A 17,539-nucleotide genomic window follows, 5' to 3' on the forward strand; every position below is an offset into this window, starting at 1 on the left:
ATAAAATCTTTTTGAAAATTTTGGGGTGTTTCGTCACAATAGTAACTAAGGTTTCGTTTAAATAGTAACACTTGCAGATTCCTGTGGTCTGTTCACATAACTTTTTTTTAGTCTTTTAGTCTTACTCATCCGAGTTTAGATGTCTAACTTAAGGCCCTTTCATGTTTTTGTGCGAAAGTTAACTTCTTTTCCTGTACCCAAATTTGAGTACTTGGATGAGTTGAGTACTTGGATGCCAACATACTTATAGGAAGGAAGAGAAAGGGATAATAGCAGTGGCCAGGTGATATTTTGAAATCTTTCAGTACGTTTCAGTCAACTTACTGAGCACCCATGTTCTGGATGCAATTGTGTAGTGCCTTGCAGAACTTTTTGTTCCCTGAATTTGATGGCTAAGGTTCTTTTTTTTTTTTTTTAAGAACCCCAGAGGGCGTTCACTTTAAAATAAAAAAGATGGTGCTCTCTAAATGGAAGAATCCTGTAAGCCACTTATAAGTTATACAGACTGACGATTCCTTCTTTCCAAATCACTTATTCATTGTTTTTCCAAGGTAACCTCTACTTCTAGTTGACCCAAGAAGTCACAGATTATTCTAGCTCATTAGACTCGTTGATCAGTACCATTCTAACCTTGGAACAGATGCCTTTTAGATGGTTCTGGCTATTTTCAGCCCCACAGTCTCTCTTCTCTCTCATCCGTGTCTGTCCTTGTTAGCTCAATGTGCTAAATTTGGTACAGAATGTCTTTCCAGGTATGTAGATGATTGCAAAGAGAAAACTTCTAAAGCTTGTCAAGAGGACTAGTGGGTGAAACTCTATACTGAGTGGAAACTGCATATCACTTTTATGGTAAAGTGTGTTTTAATATAGGCACATGACATTATAAATAGATTTCCTTACGCAGTTACTAACCAAGTAACCAAGTTCATGTTAAATGATACGAAAGCATTCGCCAAGCTAAAAACATACAGGGTGAGGTGATTTTTTTTTTAAATATTGCTGTAGGCTGACTGTGCTTGACTCTATGAAACAGGTTCACACTAATAAGTAAGGAAGGACAGAGAATATATGGCATTTACCAAGGGCCCTCTCCCCTTGTTCAGACGTTTACTCCTCTGAGCAGCCCAACCTAAGCTGTCTGTGATGGTAGCTGTTGTGAGGCTTCTATTTTTTTTTTTTTTTTTTTTTTTGGCCATGCCACATGGCTTGCAGAATCTCAGTTCCCTGACCAGGGGTTGAACCCAGGCCACGGCAGTGAAAGCCCAGAATTCTAACCACTAGGCCACCAGGGAACTCCCATGAGGCTTCTATTTCTATTGCCACCACCTCCATTCTCCGTAGACATGTGACTGGCTGTGGGAGCCCTGGGAACATCAACATTGGGGATGAAGGGCACTTCTGATCTGTAAACACAAAAAGTGTCGCCTCACACTGGAGAGATTGACTTTATTCGTGGCTGTTCATAGAGCGCTAACAAGCCAACATATGGCTCAAGTAATATATTAAAGAGAAACTTATTACTCAAAATTCACAAAACTCAGTATCAAAGATATTTAGGTGATTAAACTTTCAAGCGATGTTTTTAGTAAGTTTGGAGCATCTGGACTTCTGAGGCTGTTAAAGCTGACAATCGCAATAAGACTCTTGGAATACCTTGTGTACTAAGATTGCTGACATTTATGTCTTACAATGAACAGAATTTAAATATGAGTTATTCATGATACGTAAAATTGGATTCTGCTTTTGCAGAAACTTTTTTTCCTATCTTAAAAGCAGCTTCATTGATCAGAGATCCATATTCTTAGAAATGGGGACAGAGACAGGAGCTACCTGTTGCCAAGGATAACAATCTACTCGATAACTAAGGAAACCATTTTTATACATTTTAGGGAGAGAAAAGGTATCAGATCATCAGTAGGTATTATCTCATCATTTCAATCATTATAGTTTGTTCCCTGCCCCACTCCATAAAGAAGAGATGGGTTTTAAAACTTTAAACTTTATATACTAGATAATGATCTTTAAAAGCTTGCATCTTTGAAGTATAAATTATCAATAAATGTGAAGTTTGAGTACTGACCCATATGGAGTTTGTGTCCGGTGTGCCAACTGCTATGCAAAGGAATAGTAGGCCTCCTTTTCATAAACCTATTTCTTTTTTTTTTTTTAGTGATTGAATCTTTCTTTTTTGTTTGTTTATTTTATTTATTTATTTTTGGCTTTGTTGGGTCTTCATTGCTGTGCGCTGGCTTTCTCCAGTTGTGGCGAGCGGGGGCTACTCTTCATTGTGGTGCATGGGTTTCTCATCGCGGCGACCTCTCTCGTTGCGGAGCACGGGCTCTAGGCACGCAGGCTCTAGAGCGCAGGCCCAGTAGTTTTGGCTCACGGGCTTAGTTGCTGCACGGCTTGTGGGATCCTCCTGGACCAGGGCTCGAACCCGTGCCACCAGGGAAGCCCTATAAACCTATTTTTTACTAAGAATTCTTTTTTTTGCCAAGCAAATCTGGGGACCTTTGTTAACCACAAGGTAGGAATTACGTCATTCTGCATTTAGTCCTTATGAACATCAGGAGTTTGACCATAGCTCGGAAGTACACCTTTACATGGTGCTTTCATTCTTTTCTTCATGCTGGGAACTCTTGTTCTGCTCCTCATTCTTTTAGGAGTAAGGCTATCTGTGGCATATAAAATAAAGGAGTTTTCAGGGCTGCTAGCCATGTAGTAAAGATTAAGTGATAGTCTATTTCTCCTACAGAAAAGGAAAAAGTCTTCCATGAAATTTCCTGCCCAGTGCCTTAGTGTTAACAGGACTGCTGACTTAACCTTTATGGTTTTATTTTAACATTTTACACTAGATTTATCTTAGTGATTTTTAACATTTTTTTTAACGTATGTGTCACGGCAAGAAAATTTTATCATGAGTATGTTACATGTACAAAGAATAAGGTAATCATCATTTATTATGACAGAAATGTTCACATATACTTGAAGATGTTTGTGTGAGCAGCTTAGACTTCTGTGCTGATACTTTTTTTTCTGGTGATTAAAGAGTAGTATTTTTAATTAAAATTTTTTTCTTCCAGTTTTACTGAGTATAGTTGACATACAGCACTGTATAAGTTCAAGGTGTGCAGCATAATGATGTGACTCACGTACCTCATGAAATGACGGCCACAATAAGTTTAGTGAACGTCCATCATCTCATGTAGATACCAAATTAAAGAAATAGAAAAAGAATTTTTTCCTTGTGATGAGACCTCTTAGGATTTGACTTTCTTAACAACTTTCATTTATAACATATAGCCATGTTCATTATCTTGATCATGTTGTACGTTACATCCCTATGTGCTGATACTTTAAAACTCCTATCCCCAAAGTGACAGTGGAACTGGTCATATTTAACTATGTGATCTTAAAAACCTAGAGGTTATACAGCAAGATAATGCTGGGTCTTCGTAAGGTAAGATAGTAGAGAGTAGAGAACAAACCCTATGGATCAGTTTAACCCACACCAAGGGGTAGGGGGATGCCCTGTAGTCTTACCTTATACTAAAATCTGTGCTGGGACTGATAGGGCTGCGGCTGATTTCTAGCGCATTTACCTGCCTGGCATTTATCTGATAGACCCAATTTACTGACTGGACAAGGCACAAGAGTGGCTCCACCAGATGCGTGATAGCGTGAGTCACACTGGACAACCTAATTTTGTTGTTACTTTATCACTGAATGTTTTAATGATTCCCTTATACTTTCTCCCTTAGTTTTTTTAGACAGAGGGCACTACTTTAGCTGTCATAAGTATTTTTGGTGGTGTGGTTCAAATACTGCCTCAATTGGTATAGTCAGTGGCTGAAATGAATTAGTTTACTTTTGTTTCACGTACTCCTGTGTCCAATTTGAATTGTCTAGGTCCTTTGCTTTCCTGCCATTGTTTGGCTTTGGGCCACTAGTCTAAGGCTCATTAGCACCTCCATCAGAGCTTAAACTAGGAAAGAAAAAAAGAGAGAAACTTAAATTGGACCACGCTTTGTTGCTTTTAGAAGCCCTGGTAGAAGGTTTAATAGCAGACACAGTGAAAATCACTTTTGTACAGTGATCTCTCTGGAATTACAAAATCACGTTAAGTCTTGCTTGTGGGTATATTAACAGTGGGTAATTTGTGACCTGTAGTCACTGCTTCCAGGACCAAGTATAGTAGTGCCAGATTAATTAGAACAGAAACTAGATTTTAGTTTAGTGAAAATACCTGGTTAAAGGTTTACCAGGCTCTGAATTTAAATTGCACTGGAGACTAAATGCAAGTATGCTATTTTTCTGTCAATGAAACACAATTATATATGTTTACAGTTAATAATTGAGAAGAAATTCTTGAAAAAATATATTCTTGAAAAAATACATGAAGTGAAATGTTCAGACTCATTTTTTTTCTTGGTAACTTCCCCATTAGCTTATTTCTTTAAGGTAATCAACAGCATTAGACGACAGATTTCATGGCGAGTCACGTTCTATGTTTTTGAATGAATACAGGATTCACCTAAGCAAGCAGGTTTTATGGCAAATGGAATCTTTTAACCCAGAGCTCACCATAAGTCTGGTTGGAATAAGAAAGTATTTATATTCAGATTATCTGTTTGGTGGCCAAATTTTAATCTAAGCCTGTTTCTTCCTGCCAAGCAGCAGAGAGCGTGTCCTTCGGCTTCCCAGCCAATATGTGCTTTAGGAAAGTAAATTCATTTTAGTATTAGTCTAGGCAAAATGCTGCAGGAGGAAAATCACATATGTTCCAAAGGCAAATATAAAGGTCTTTTGATTTTCCAACGTCTTAGATAATCTGTGCAACTTTCTTTCAGTACTTTGAATAATTCATATTTTAGACCCATTTTGCCATTTGGTTGAAAAAATACCAGAGCCAGCTAAATTTTCCAAACTTCTTACTTAAAAGTGGTATTATTAATGATGCATTTGACAGCAGAAAGTATAGAGTAGGAGGATTGGGAAATATACTGTTTCCATTTTTATTGGGTTGGCCAAAATGTTCCTTCGGTTTTTAAGTAAAACTAAAAGACACATTTTTCATTTTCACCAAGAATACGTTGTTATTGAACAACGTATTCACTGTTTTGTTCCACTACCTTCTGCCATTTTTCAGGCAACTTCATAATTTCATTTACCCAAAACTTTTTATCTTTTTGTGCAAAGCACTGTTCCAGGTGCCTTTTACAGTCTTCCAGGAAATTGAAATTTTTTCCATTAAGAGAATTTTGTAAAGACAGAAATCAATGGAACTCCGAAGGTGCAATGTCTGGTGAATACGGCGGATGAATCAGAACTTCCCAGCCAAGCTGTAACAGTTTTTACCTGGTCGTCAAAGAAACATGCGGTCCTGCGTTATCCTGATGGAAGATGATGCGTTTTCTGTTGACTGATTCTGGACGCTTTTTGTCAAGTGCTGCTTTCAGTTGGTCTAATTAGGAGCGGTACTTGTTGGAATTAATCGTTTGGTTTTCCAGAAGGAGCTGATGATAGAGGACTCCCTTCCAATCCCACCATATGCACACCATCACGTTCTTTGGATGGAGACTGGCCTTTGAAGTGGTTGGTGGTGGTTCATTTCGCTCGCCCCACGATCTCTTCTTCTGTTCCACATTATTGTACAGTACCCACTTTTCATTGCCCGACACAATTTGTTTTAAAAACAGAACATTTAAATAGAGAATTGCATGCAGAAATACTGGTTTTTTGGTGTTTTTTTTTTTTTTTTTTTTTTTTTGCTTAACTTAAGTGGAACCCAAACATCAAAGTGATGAACGTAACCAAGCTGGTGCAAATGATTTTCAACGCTTGATTTGGATATTTTGAGTACGTCGGCTATCTCCCGTGTGGTATAACATTAATTGTTTACAGTTAATGTCTCGATTTGATCACTATCAACGTCAACTGGTCTACCCGACTGTGGAGCATCGGCCAGCAAGAAATCTCCAGCACAAAACTTTGCAAACCACTTTTGACACATTTGATCAGTCACAGCACCTTCTCTATACACTGCACAAATCTTTTTTTGTGTGTTTCAGTTGTGTTTTTAACCTTTCTTGACATAATAAAGCATAATATGCCGAAAATGTTGCTATTTTCTTCCATCTTCAATATTAAAATGGCTACACAAAAATTCACCAATTTTGATATTTTTTAAATGCACGCTGATACGACAGCTGTCACAACACAGTCTAACAAAATTGTTTCGAATGAAGTTAAAGATGACTAAGCGCTACTAGAGCCATCTTATGGGAAAAAACGAACGAACCTTTTGGCCAACCCGATATTTTTACTTTTCCAAAGCCTATTTGTATTCTGTTTCCATCTGAAAACAATCCACAGGCAAAAGAAAGAAATGACATTTTGAAGAAATATAAGAGTAGAGAAGCTGGGTTGGGGGAAGTTACATTTTATTAAGGGTGGTACAGAGCCCAGAAACTTCCAAATGTATCATAGGTTGCTTAACAGTGGAAATATATTAACTTGGAAATTCATAAAAACGATAATATTAAAGACATAATATTGAGTTTCAGGGCAGTTTAGACCAGGATGAGCTTTTGCAAAGGAGCTAGTGATCAAACTTAAACTAGAACCTATATTTGCTGATTCACAAGTCCTTCTCCAATTCTATGCTTTGTTTCCTTTTCAAAAATAAAAAAGTATGTCTGTGTAGATCCTAAAACTACCTGACTCCCTCGCCAGCTTTCTCTCATCATGTTCTCCTTGCTCCCTGTGCTATAGCCATACTAGCCTGGTTTTGGCTCCTAGAAATAACCTTGCTTCTTCCCCAGCTTTACCCAGTTAAGGCCTACTCATCTTTCAGACAACTGCTCAAATATCACTTTGGGGGAGCCTTGTTCCTCCGTATTCCTCCAAATTAGATCAGGTCACCCATGTTATATACTCTCAGAGTCCCTTATATCTTTACTGCTTTGATCACAAATTATAATTATATATTAATTAGCATGATTATATAACTGTCTGTCTCCTGTACTATACTGTAAATTAGATGAGGGCAGGGATCATGTCTGTCTTATATACCATTGTATTTCTAATAGCTGGCATACATTCTGCACTTGGCAGGTACTCAGTAAATATTAGAAAAAATGTAATGACTGAATGAGTGAATTCGGGCCAGATATACAGCACAGAGCTTACACGTTGTATTGATGGGTATCGTAGCCAGGAAGGCAGCCTCATGTCACATTGTGAAGGCTGGCAATTGTGAACGCTAAAGTCTGTAGCCAGATTCATGAGGCAGGCTGGCTTGATTGTTGGGAGCCCTGGGAGCCTGGGCTGGATGGGTCAGGTGTCCCCAGGCTGGGTTCTAGAGGCTCTTGATGACCAGATCAGGAGTCTTAGTGGAAGGACAGGAGCACAAGCCAGTTGTCAGGATTCAAGAAGCAAATGGGCTGTGAGGGTATTGGGTCTGTGGATATAGAGCATTCCTATTAGAAGCTTGACTGGAAGTTAACTGCAGGGATCAAAGAAACAAGTCTTTTAGAAATAGGAGGGAGACCTTTGAGTTTTGAAAGCAATAGGAAAGGAAATAGTCTAAGAAATTCATAAAATGAGCAGAACATAAAAGGCAAATAATGGAGGAAATTAGAAAAAAATGTGTATTTGAGTCGAAGGGCTCTTGGGAGTGGGGAAGTGATAAAATCTAGAGCAGTTGAAAGACTGTTCTGGAATGGAAGGACCATGAAGCAGTATACTTGCTAGAATACTTCCGACAGTCCAGGGTACCTCAACGAGTAACCACTCCTCTTACTTGAAGGCTGAAGGTAAGAAGAGAAGTATAAAAATAAAAACAATTTTTTAAAGAAGAGAAATATAAGGGTAGAAATCGCTTGAGCGGAAGGTAGGGGACTCCCTCACGGAAACCATGACATGTCAAGAGGAACACTTACTGGTATGTTGGACCTTCTGGTGCCTCTAGGAGAGCACCCAAATGATACAGAACCTTGCGTGTCTTAACTTGGGATTTCTCTGACATTGTCCTCTCCCAGGTATCTGAATATAGTACATCCTCTAGTTTTGCTGTTGCTTTTATGCTTTTTATGATTTACCAATGCCGTACTGATCCGTGAGTTCTTGAAACCATGTCATTGCATGTTATGTTTGCCTTTACCCTGATAGATGCATCTGCTTATAATTCTTTTTGCTTTGTCCTCAGTTCAGATATTTTGGATGGCAGTAGTAGCCGCAGTGGCTTGTCCTCAGACTCACTGGCTAAAGGCAGCACAACCGCAGAGGCTCCAGTAGCATGCTCCAATTCATGCTCTCCGTTCATCTTGATGGATGATCTCTCACCCAAGTGACTTACCCATTTCTGATTCAGTGTTCTAACTGCTGTTTCCTGCAGAAAACATTCAGGGAGGAACACAGGGAACTTTGATCCGTAATGAGGATTAAAGTGTTACTGATCTAAACCATTTTGATGCCGTTCTTTTTTGGCACTTCTCTAAAGTTTGATTTTATGAGTGTAGTAACCTTACTTAGGTCTCTTTTTGCTGATCTCATTTTGAGCTAGTAATGTAATCTCAAATACTCATTTTTGATTGCTTAGAGTACATATATATATATATATTTTTTCTCAGTGCTTCAAAGAGCACGTATTTTAGAGTCTATACATTTAAGGAAAGCACTAATATGTATCTTCAACAATGGTTCTTTTTCCCAGCAGTGTCATGACAGCTAGAGTTGATCAGAAATTCTCTTGCTTGAGAGATTTTTGTTGTTGTTGTTCTCTGTTGACTACATAAGTCTCAAATCTCTTTATCTCACAATATTAGATGAGTTGCTTTTGATATAAATTTTTATTTTTCTGCATCAGCTTAAAGTACATTATTTTGTTTCCCTTTCCTGTTTGAGCCGCTTCCTTGCCATTTCTCACAAAGGGGAAAAAACATGTCGTTGCTTTCATTACTGTGCATATTGCTTCTTTGCTGTTGGAGTGTAGGATGCAAGGATTGATTTTAGTGCTGAGAATGTAAACGGACTTAACAGGATGCCGGGATTAGTCACCACAGCTTCTTATGACTAAGCTACCCCAGTTGATATTGTTCTCCTCAAACCTGTTGCCCTAAGGAATATATAAAATATTGTTAATGTTTCTAGGTGGTGTTATCAAGGAGAAGAAATTCCTGCCTTGACCAGATGTGTGGAGCATCTACAAATGAATGAATAATGTTATTTACACACAAACCACTGTGTAGAAAAGTGTACACGGAGCTTGACAGCTTGTCTTGGGTGGTGTAATGAGGCCTGAGGGGCCTTGGGGTTCAGTGTCATGCTGTAAAGATGTATATCATAAGGTAGGGTAGAAAACGGGCTTTATGTGTCTGATTGCCACATACCGTTTTGATTGCTGCTTCTTTCTGATTACTTTTTCGTCATTGGAGTTGTTTGTTTTGTTGTGTGGTGAGTGGTGTTGTCGACTGTATTTTGGTTATTGTGTTGCCCCCAGAATCAGAGTCCAGTTCTTATACATGCTGCCTTATGGGAAGCGCAGTTTAATATCTATGAGGAAGCTTTTAGGAGCTGCCAAAGTCAATGTCATTGTGCATTCTGCTTTTAAGAAGCTGTTTGAGCTGTCAACAGTGTACATGATAGTAAGTCTGCGGTACCATAAGTTATTTAACATTTAAAAGAGGAAAATCCCGATAGAGCTATTTTAAAAACCTGAGTGTAATCTATTGCCGTGTTATTTATTATTTAAAACTGTGTGCAAAATGTCTGTTGTGATAGATCTCTTTTAATGTTCAGACATCGTGGTTGGATTGTCTGTATTTAACATGCAAATTTGCCTGCTAGGACCATAATATTCCATTTTTAAATGAATGTAAGAAATGAAAACTACTGCATTTGTGTCTTTTGAAGGCAAAGGTCGTTGAATTTTAAAGGAAGATGATGTGCTTTGAGGGTACCCACAGACTAGTAATACTGTAGGGCTTGAAGGGAAACCTATTCTCTCTGAATTATAAGAGAGCATCACTTAGCTTGCAGTAAGTAGTTCTGTTGTAGCATCAGCTGTGTTGTTTATTTTAAATTGTGATAACTGCCATAATGGCCATTAGTGGCTTTATTTCTCATATTGGCTTTCACCTGTGCAAAGTCCATAATCCTTCAAACCTAACATGAATGTATATACTATGAAGATTGTTCTCTAGTATGTCATTTCAAAGAAAAATTACATCAGTGGTATGCAGTGTATTTACTCTGTTTGTGAAAGAACCATGTTAAAAGTCTCTGCCTATATAATACTGAGAGATGGTTTTCTCCTGTAGGGTATTTATCCACCAGCTCTCTACTGTCTTCTTTGCCTTAAAGGGACACTTTTGGCCATCATTTTTTGGCTCTAATTTAGGACTCTTAAGACATAACCTTTAGAATGTAATGATATTTAAATTTATTTTTGAAATTCAGTGGTGGGGTAGAATTGGGACAGGAAAATGCAGTTGTTCCTCTGTTATGAGAACTAGGAGGCAAGGTAACTGACTTTACTGTTTAAGCCAAGGTTCATTTTTATTGTTTAAAGTGACTAGAAAATTAAGTTTGTGCAGGGGTTGTTTCGGATTACGTAAAAGATAGAGATGCTAACCTTCAGGTGAGCTTTGTTGACAGTACTCCTTTATTTTTATATAAAGTCTAATATTTGAAAAGTGATCATTATAAAGTAAAATTCTCTCTTCCTATTCTAATATGATATCATATTTCAGGCTTCTATTTGAAAACAAGTATAAGAGATGATATGATAAGAAAATTTACTAGATGCTCTTTTTGCTTGACTGACATATAATCACTGTGTTTCATGATAACTGCTTTTGGAATAATAATAAGTTTTGTGAACTGCTGACCTTGTGTATATCTTAGAATGCAAACTTAATAAAGTGTGTACACATGCATAAAATTCTGTAAAATTTTTAAGCCTATCCATATCCCAGTATTGCATTCTCTGTGTCTAATTGCAGTCAAGTTTTGAATAAAAGGATATGGGGAACACAAAAGAACTAATAGCTGTTTTGAAGTTTGGGTTGTTTCCCAAAACAAAGAGAAACCTCTCCACATAATCTGTCAAATTTTCAAGAGCATTTTGTAGAATTTGACAATTTACAAGGTTCTTGCCAAGGCTACACATATTTCTTACTTGTTTTGGATTTATTGTATCTTGTGGTTTTTTTTTACATATTCATAAGACTCTAAATTGTTTTTGGAGCAAGGTGGGGGGGGTGGGTAGACAGGCAAAAAATAAAAGCCTTTCATGCATGACTCAGGCTTTAAACACTCACTCTTCAGTATTTAAAAAATACATGAACTATCTTATTTCACACTTAGAGAAAAGTTGCAAGAATAGCCCAAAGAACTCCCATATATTTTTCACCCAGGTTCCTCAGTTGTTGATATTTAACCACATTAGTTTCACCATCCCTCCCACTCGCTTGTATGTATGTATGTGTCTGTGTATATTTGTATGTGTGTGTCACATTTTTTCTGAACCATCTGAGAATAAGATACAGACATGATACCCCATTACTCTTAAGTGCTTCATTGTAAATTTCCTAAAGACAAGGACATTTCTACATGACCACATTGCAGCTATCAAAATCAGGAAATTAACCTTGATACAAAACTATCCCACCTAGTGTACAGACCCCGTTCATATTTTGCCTGTGGTGCCAATAAGGCTCTTTTAGCAAGAGGGAAAAAAGTTTCCTTCTGGCCCAGGATTCCATCCAGGATTATGTGTTACACTTACTCATTATGTGTCTTTAGTCTCCCTCAACCTGGAAATCCCCCAGTCTTTCCTTGTCTTTTGTGATCCTCATAGTTTTGAGAAGTACTAGCCAGTTATTTTGAAAAATGTCCTTCAATTTAGATTTGACTGATATTTCCTCGTTACTAAATTCAGGTTATGCATTTTGGGCAGAAATACCACAGAAGTGGTGTTGTGTTCTCAACATCTCATTGCAGGAGGCACATGGTACCACTTCGTCCTATTACTGGTGACCCTTGATCCTTTGGTTAAGGAGGTGTCTGCTGTGTTTCTCCACTGCATAGTTAGCGTTTTCCCTCTGAAATGGGTAAAATATTTTGTGTGGAAGTACTTTGAGACTATAAATATCCTGGCTTTTCATCAAACTTTCCCCCAGTAATTTTAGTATCTTTTGCTCTTTCTTGCCTGCTAGTGTTATGATGACTACCCAATGGTGATTCTCTACTTCCCTTATTCCTTCTACACCTATCAATTGGCATTCTAGTGTAAAGAAGAACTTTCCCTCCTCCACCATTTATTTGATCCTTGTGGACTCGTGGACTCCTATTTTAGTCAGTGGGTTTTTATTCATAACCATGACTTTTTTTTTGATATTCACATCTCAGATATGGACAGTGAGAGTCCCTCCAAGCTGGCTGCTGTGTCCTTTTGGCAAATCTATCATTTTTTGAGCAGTGTTTTACTTTCTGGCATAAGATGTCCCGGATTCATACTTTCCTTGCCCCAAGCCCTGCGATCAGCTGTTTCTCTAAGGAGCCTTGATTCCTTTTAATAGAGAATGGTATTTGGTACAATTACCAAAATATAGGCACTAGGTATAATCACTGCTACTTGAGCATTATGGTTTAAAGTCCCTCTCGGGACTTCCCTGGTGGCCTAGTGGTTAGGATTCTGGGCTTTCACTGCCATGGCCTGGGTTCAATCCCTGTTCGGGGAACAGATCTTGCAAGCTGTGCGGCACAGCCGAAAAAATAATAATATTAATAAATAAAGGCCCTCTCAACACAGAAAATACATGTAAATGTATATTTATATATACACACATATGTATATCTGATCATCTATTAAAGACCATGAGTATCTCTGATTCCAGTTCAACACTACCGAGTTCATTCCAGCATCCGTCCTATCCATATTTGTAACTATTCTCGGATAGTGACAAGCCTGTTTCCCTTTATCCTCAATACAATTGCTCATTTCTCCTGTATGTAACCAATTTCTGACCCTGACACATCAATGCCCCCTCGGCCCCTCCAGCCCTGGCTGCCTCCATAGGAGGAAGGGAAAGGGAATAGTATTCTAAATACTCAAGTTTTAAATATCCCTTTCTCAGACGCACCCCAGCCATCCCCAAGCTTCTCTTCCTCCATGTTTACCTGTTCACAGCTCATGGATTTCTTATATTCATCAATTTAAAAGTATTTATTGAGCCCTGTGCTGGGAACTGTAAATGCAGATGCAATCAGTACCTTCAAGGTGACCAGCCTAGTGAAATAAACAGAGGTACGCTGACCATTAGAAGCACCAATTCTAGTGTTTTGGGGAGCACAAAGGGAGAGCACCCAGGCTGTGCTTCTGGAGTCCTTCCCAGAACACTGGGAAGCTGAAGCTGAATCGAAGAACAAACCTCAGGTGGAAGGAGAAGTGAGAGGGAAATCGGATACAGGAAGAAGAGACCAAGGCACTCTCACAGTCATACAAGTAATTTGCTAACATGAGAAATGGGGTTGGAGAGAGAAATAGAGGCACCTCTGGTCTTTCAGGATTTGGGAGTCTTTAGCTTATGTAAGTGGGAGCTATGGGTGTAGACGTAAGAAGGGAGATTTATGGAGAAGAGGGTTAAGGACAAAATCCTGACAAGCATCAACATATAAGAGGCAGGTTGAAGGAGAGCTGGGGTGGCAAGAGGGATAGGAGAAAACCTTGGAGAAACCAGCTAACGCTGTCAGCAAAGCTAAGGAGGGAGTCGTGTCCAGGGTCACTTAAGATGAGGATGCAAAACTTCCCATTGGATCCGATCATTAGGAAGTCCCCTAGAGACTTTCATGAGCGTACTTTTGGTGAGGTGGAAGGAACAAAAGTCAGATTGCAATGGCTTGAATAAACAGGGGTTTAGGAAATAGAGACAGTACAGTCTGTGCCCAAATCTTCTAACTTCATCTTTCCCTTCTTTCCCTATCCGTGCTCAATTACGATACGAAATTGTTCCCATGTTCTCCCCTGTATCCTCAGTGCTGTATCTACAACATAGTAGTCACTCAATAAAATTTTGTTGAACAATAACCCTCCTCCCCCCACTCTAACCCACAGAGGGAGCTGAAAGATAATCACTCCAACCTGTAGAGGGAGCTGAAAGAAAGTCACGGGGGAGGGTTAACCTATAGAAGGAGCTGGAAGAAACTCCCAGAGCAGTGTTAACCACGCACTCTGACCTCTAGGAGGAGCACCAAGCTTCTTGCGTTCCAGGCATTCCTGAGGGAAACTTGCATGAGGAATCTTCATCAAGGAGTACTCCGTCTAGGTAATAGTTATTCATATGTACCTAATATGTACCTTCTGTTTGTGGCATGTGATACCAATTTTCCATTTATGAAAGTGATGGGAAGTGTTCTGTTAAAATAAACTTAGAAAATAATATTTTTAAAGATGTATTTTAAAGATAAATGTTTCAAAGAAAAAGTGAGTTCACTAAAAGAAACATCTTCAGTAAACAGGAGTCTGAGTAATAGCTAGCTAGGTATAGCCAAAATCTTCAAAGTAAAATATAAATCAGAACTTTGATCCAGGAGTGGATTGGATTGGGTCACAATGATGTGTGGAATTGTTGGTATGAAGAGGTTAAAAGCTGTTGAATCTGTGTGAAATGCTCTTTGGGGTGCCTCTTTGGACCCTCTTTCTGGGATTCTGATTCTGCTAGCTCTTCTCCTATAAAGTGTGGTAAGAGAAGTCTGGCATCTCTCCTTTAGCTTCTGAGGAGAAGACACTCCCCCTCACCTTGCAGATCAAAGGGGAACTTGGTTGGGGCTCAGGGAGAAGAGGCCTAAAAAGCACTTGAGGCCTGATTTCCTAGGTCCTGGTTTGCTTGGAACTGAAGGGTTTTCTGGGGACTTTCAGTGCTAACACAAGGAAAATCCTGGGCAAACTGGGACTAGTCAGTCACCCTAAATGGTTTCTTGCCTTCCCTAGGTGTGATTTTTCTTCAGTTTGTTTCCTTAACCATCTCTTCGGACTAAAGTAGTGGTGAGAGCTCCAAAGCTAAGGTCAGAATGTAGCCCTCAGAGAAAGAAGCTTGTCGTCTGGGTCACTGAGGCCTGCCTGGTTTGGGCAAAAGGAAGTTTTAGTCTAATCCCTTCGGTGACTACACTGAAGTCTGAGGTGAAAGACCGAGCTAGTCAAGTGTTTCTTTGTCTGAATCTATTCTTCAGACATTTATCTCCCTCCAGGACCTATGGGGTTGGATTGGGAGGACGGGGGACTGGCTGTTGTAGGTAGTGGTCACGAATTTTAGGATTTAAAACCCTGATGTTGTATATTTCCTCCTCTAAGACAAAACTAACATTTCATAGCAGTGTTTAAAATTATTTTCTTTTTAAAAAGTGTTTTTCTTCATTATTTTTCTTCATTTTAAAATTATAAATTGTGAAGGGAAAAATTCATTATAAAGTTTAAACCTTATAGAAGTATGCAAAGTAAATAAATGCCTCCCCCCGTAGCCTTTTCATCCATAGTTTGATTTGTATGCCTAATTACCTTTTTCTCTATATATGTGAACATATTTATAACAGACACACATGCATATTTTCACACTTTTTATTGAAGTATAACATACATACAAAGAAGTGTACAGCTTGATGAATTATTACAAACTGGATGGTCTGTGGAATGTTCTGTGTGATCTGGATGATGGTTACATGGGTTTATTCAGCTTGTGGTCATTCACAGGGGGCGAACGGCTAGAAGTGGGCATTGGGGGCGCCTCAAGTATTCTGGAGTGTTCTGTGTGACCTGGGTGATGGTTACATGGGTTTATTCAGTTTGTAGTAACTTACAGGGTGGGAAAGGCTGGATGCAGGCATTAGGGAATGCTTCCGGATTTCTGGAATATTCTGTGTCAGCCTGGGTGATGATTTATGGGTTCATTTTTAGCAATTGTATAGTATTCCCATGTATGAACATTCCATAATTTATTTAACTAATCCTTAACTGATGGTCATTTAGGTTCCTTATACTTTATTAGTATACACAAGTAAGATCTTTGTTTCTGTAAGTATTTCTGCAGGAGAGAATCTTAGAAGTGATAAATAGTTGAGTCAAAGGGTATGTGCATTTTATTTTATTATGCTCCTTTTGAAAAGGTAATACAAGTTCAGCATAAAAATTCAAAGAATAAAAAGGGCATAGAGGGAAAAGTCAGTCTTCCTTCTACCCTGGATTCCCAGTCCCATAAGGTCCTTCCTCAGAAGCAACCAGTGTTATCAGCTTCTGGTGGGTTCTTCTGGAGATAGTCTATGTATTGCATATGTATTTGCATATTTTATCGGCATTTCTTTTGTTTAACATCTTTATTGGAGTATAATTGCTTTACAATGGTGTGTTAGTTTCTGCTTTATAACAAAGTAAATCAGCTATACGTATACATATGTCCCCATATCCCCTCCTTCTTGCGTCTCCCTCCCACCCTCCCTATCCGACCCCTCTAGGTGGTCACAAAGCACCGAACTGCTCTCCCTGTGCTATGCGGCTGCTTCCCACTAGCTATCTATTTTACATTTGGTAGTGTAGATATGTCCATGCCACTCTCTCACTTCATCCCAGCTTACCCTTCCCACTCCCCACGTCCTCAAGTCCATTCTCTACATCTGTGTCTTTATTCCTGTCCTGCCCCTGGGTTCTTCAGAACCATTTTATTTTTTTAGATTCCATATATATGTGTGTTAGCATATGGTATTTCTGTTTCTCTTTCTGACTTACTTCACTCTGTATGACAGACTCTAGGTGCATCCACCTCACTACAAATAACTTAATTTCGTTTCTTTTTATGGCTGAGTAATATTCCATTGTATCTTCTTTATCCATTCTTCTGTTGATGGACACTTAGGTTGCTTCCATGTCCTGGCTATTGTAAATAGAGTTGCAATGAACATTGTGGTACATGACTCTTTTTGAATTATGGTTTTCTCAGGGTATATGCCCAGTAGTGGGATTGCTGGGTCCTATGGTAGTTCTATTTTTAACTTTTAAGGAACCTCCATACTGTTCTCCATAGTGGCTGTATCAATTTACATTCCCACCAACAGTGCAAGAGGGTTCCCTTTCCTCCACACCCTCTCCAGCGTTTATTATTTCTAGATTTTTTTGATGATATCCATTCTGACTGATGTGAGGTGATACCTCATTGTAGTTTTGATTTGCATTTCTCTAAGGATTCATGATGTTGAGCATTCTTTCATGTGTTTGTTGGCTATCTGTATATCTTCTTTGGAGAAATGTCTATTTAGGTCTTCTGCCCATTTTTGGATTGGGTTGTTTGTTTTTTTGATATTGAGCTGCATGAGTTGCTTGTATGTTTTGGAGATTAATCCTTTGTCAGTTGCTTCATTTGCAAATATTTTCTCCCATTCTGAGGGTTGTCTTTTCGTCTTGTTTACGGTTTCCTTTGCTGTGCAAAAGCTTTTAAGTTTCATTAGGCCCCATTTGTTTATTTTTGTTTTTATTTCCATTTCTCTAGGA

General features: G+C 38.7%; 1 protein-coding gene and 1 non-coding gene across 19 annotated transcripts in view; both read left to right on the forward strand.

Moving 5' to 3' along the window:
• Positions 1–17,539, forward strand: part of PABIR2 (PABIR family member 2) — an 80,508-nt gene that overhangs the window by 12,759 nt on the left and 50,210 nt on the right. For 4 of the 18 annotated variants that reach the window (XM_060137961.1, XM_060137962.1, XM_060137963.1 and 1 more), the window contains exons 10-11: positions 8,210–8,350; positions 9,154–10,992. The exons of 1 other annotated variant lie outside the window; for it this stretch is intronic. In XM_060137961.1, coding sequence (XP_059993944.1) covers positions 8,210–8,350; positions 9,154–9,223 — 211 coding nt within the window. In that variant the 3' untranslated portion in view covers positions 9,224–10,992. Of the gene's footprint in view, positions 1–752; positions 850–8,209; positions 10,996–14,119; positions 14,331–17,539 lie in introns of those variants that run through there. 13 more of the 18 variants (XM_060137970.1, XM_060137972.1, XM_060137971.1 and 10 more) reach the window with 8 other exon arrangements.
• Positions 2,623–2,757, forward strand: LOC132514179 (small nucleolar RNA U109). The gene has a single exon (XR_009538669.1). It is a non-coding gene; the product is annotated as a small nucleolar RNA U109 (small nucleolar RNA).

The sequence above is a fragment of the Lagenorhynchus albirostris genome, chromosome X (assembly GCF_949774975.1).
Source record: "Lagenorhynchus albirostris chromosome X, mLagAlb1.1, whole genome shotgun sequence".
NCBI classification, from domain to species: domain Eukaryota; kingdom Metazoa; phylum Chordata; class Mammalia; order Artiodactyla; family Delphinidae; genus Lagenorhynchus; species Lagenorhynchus albirostris.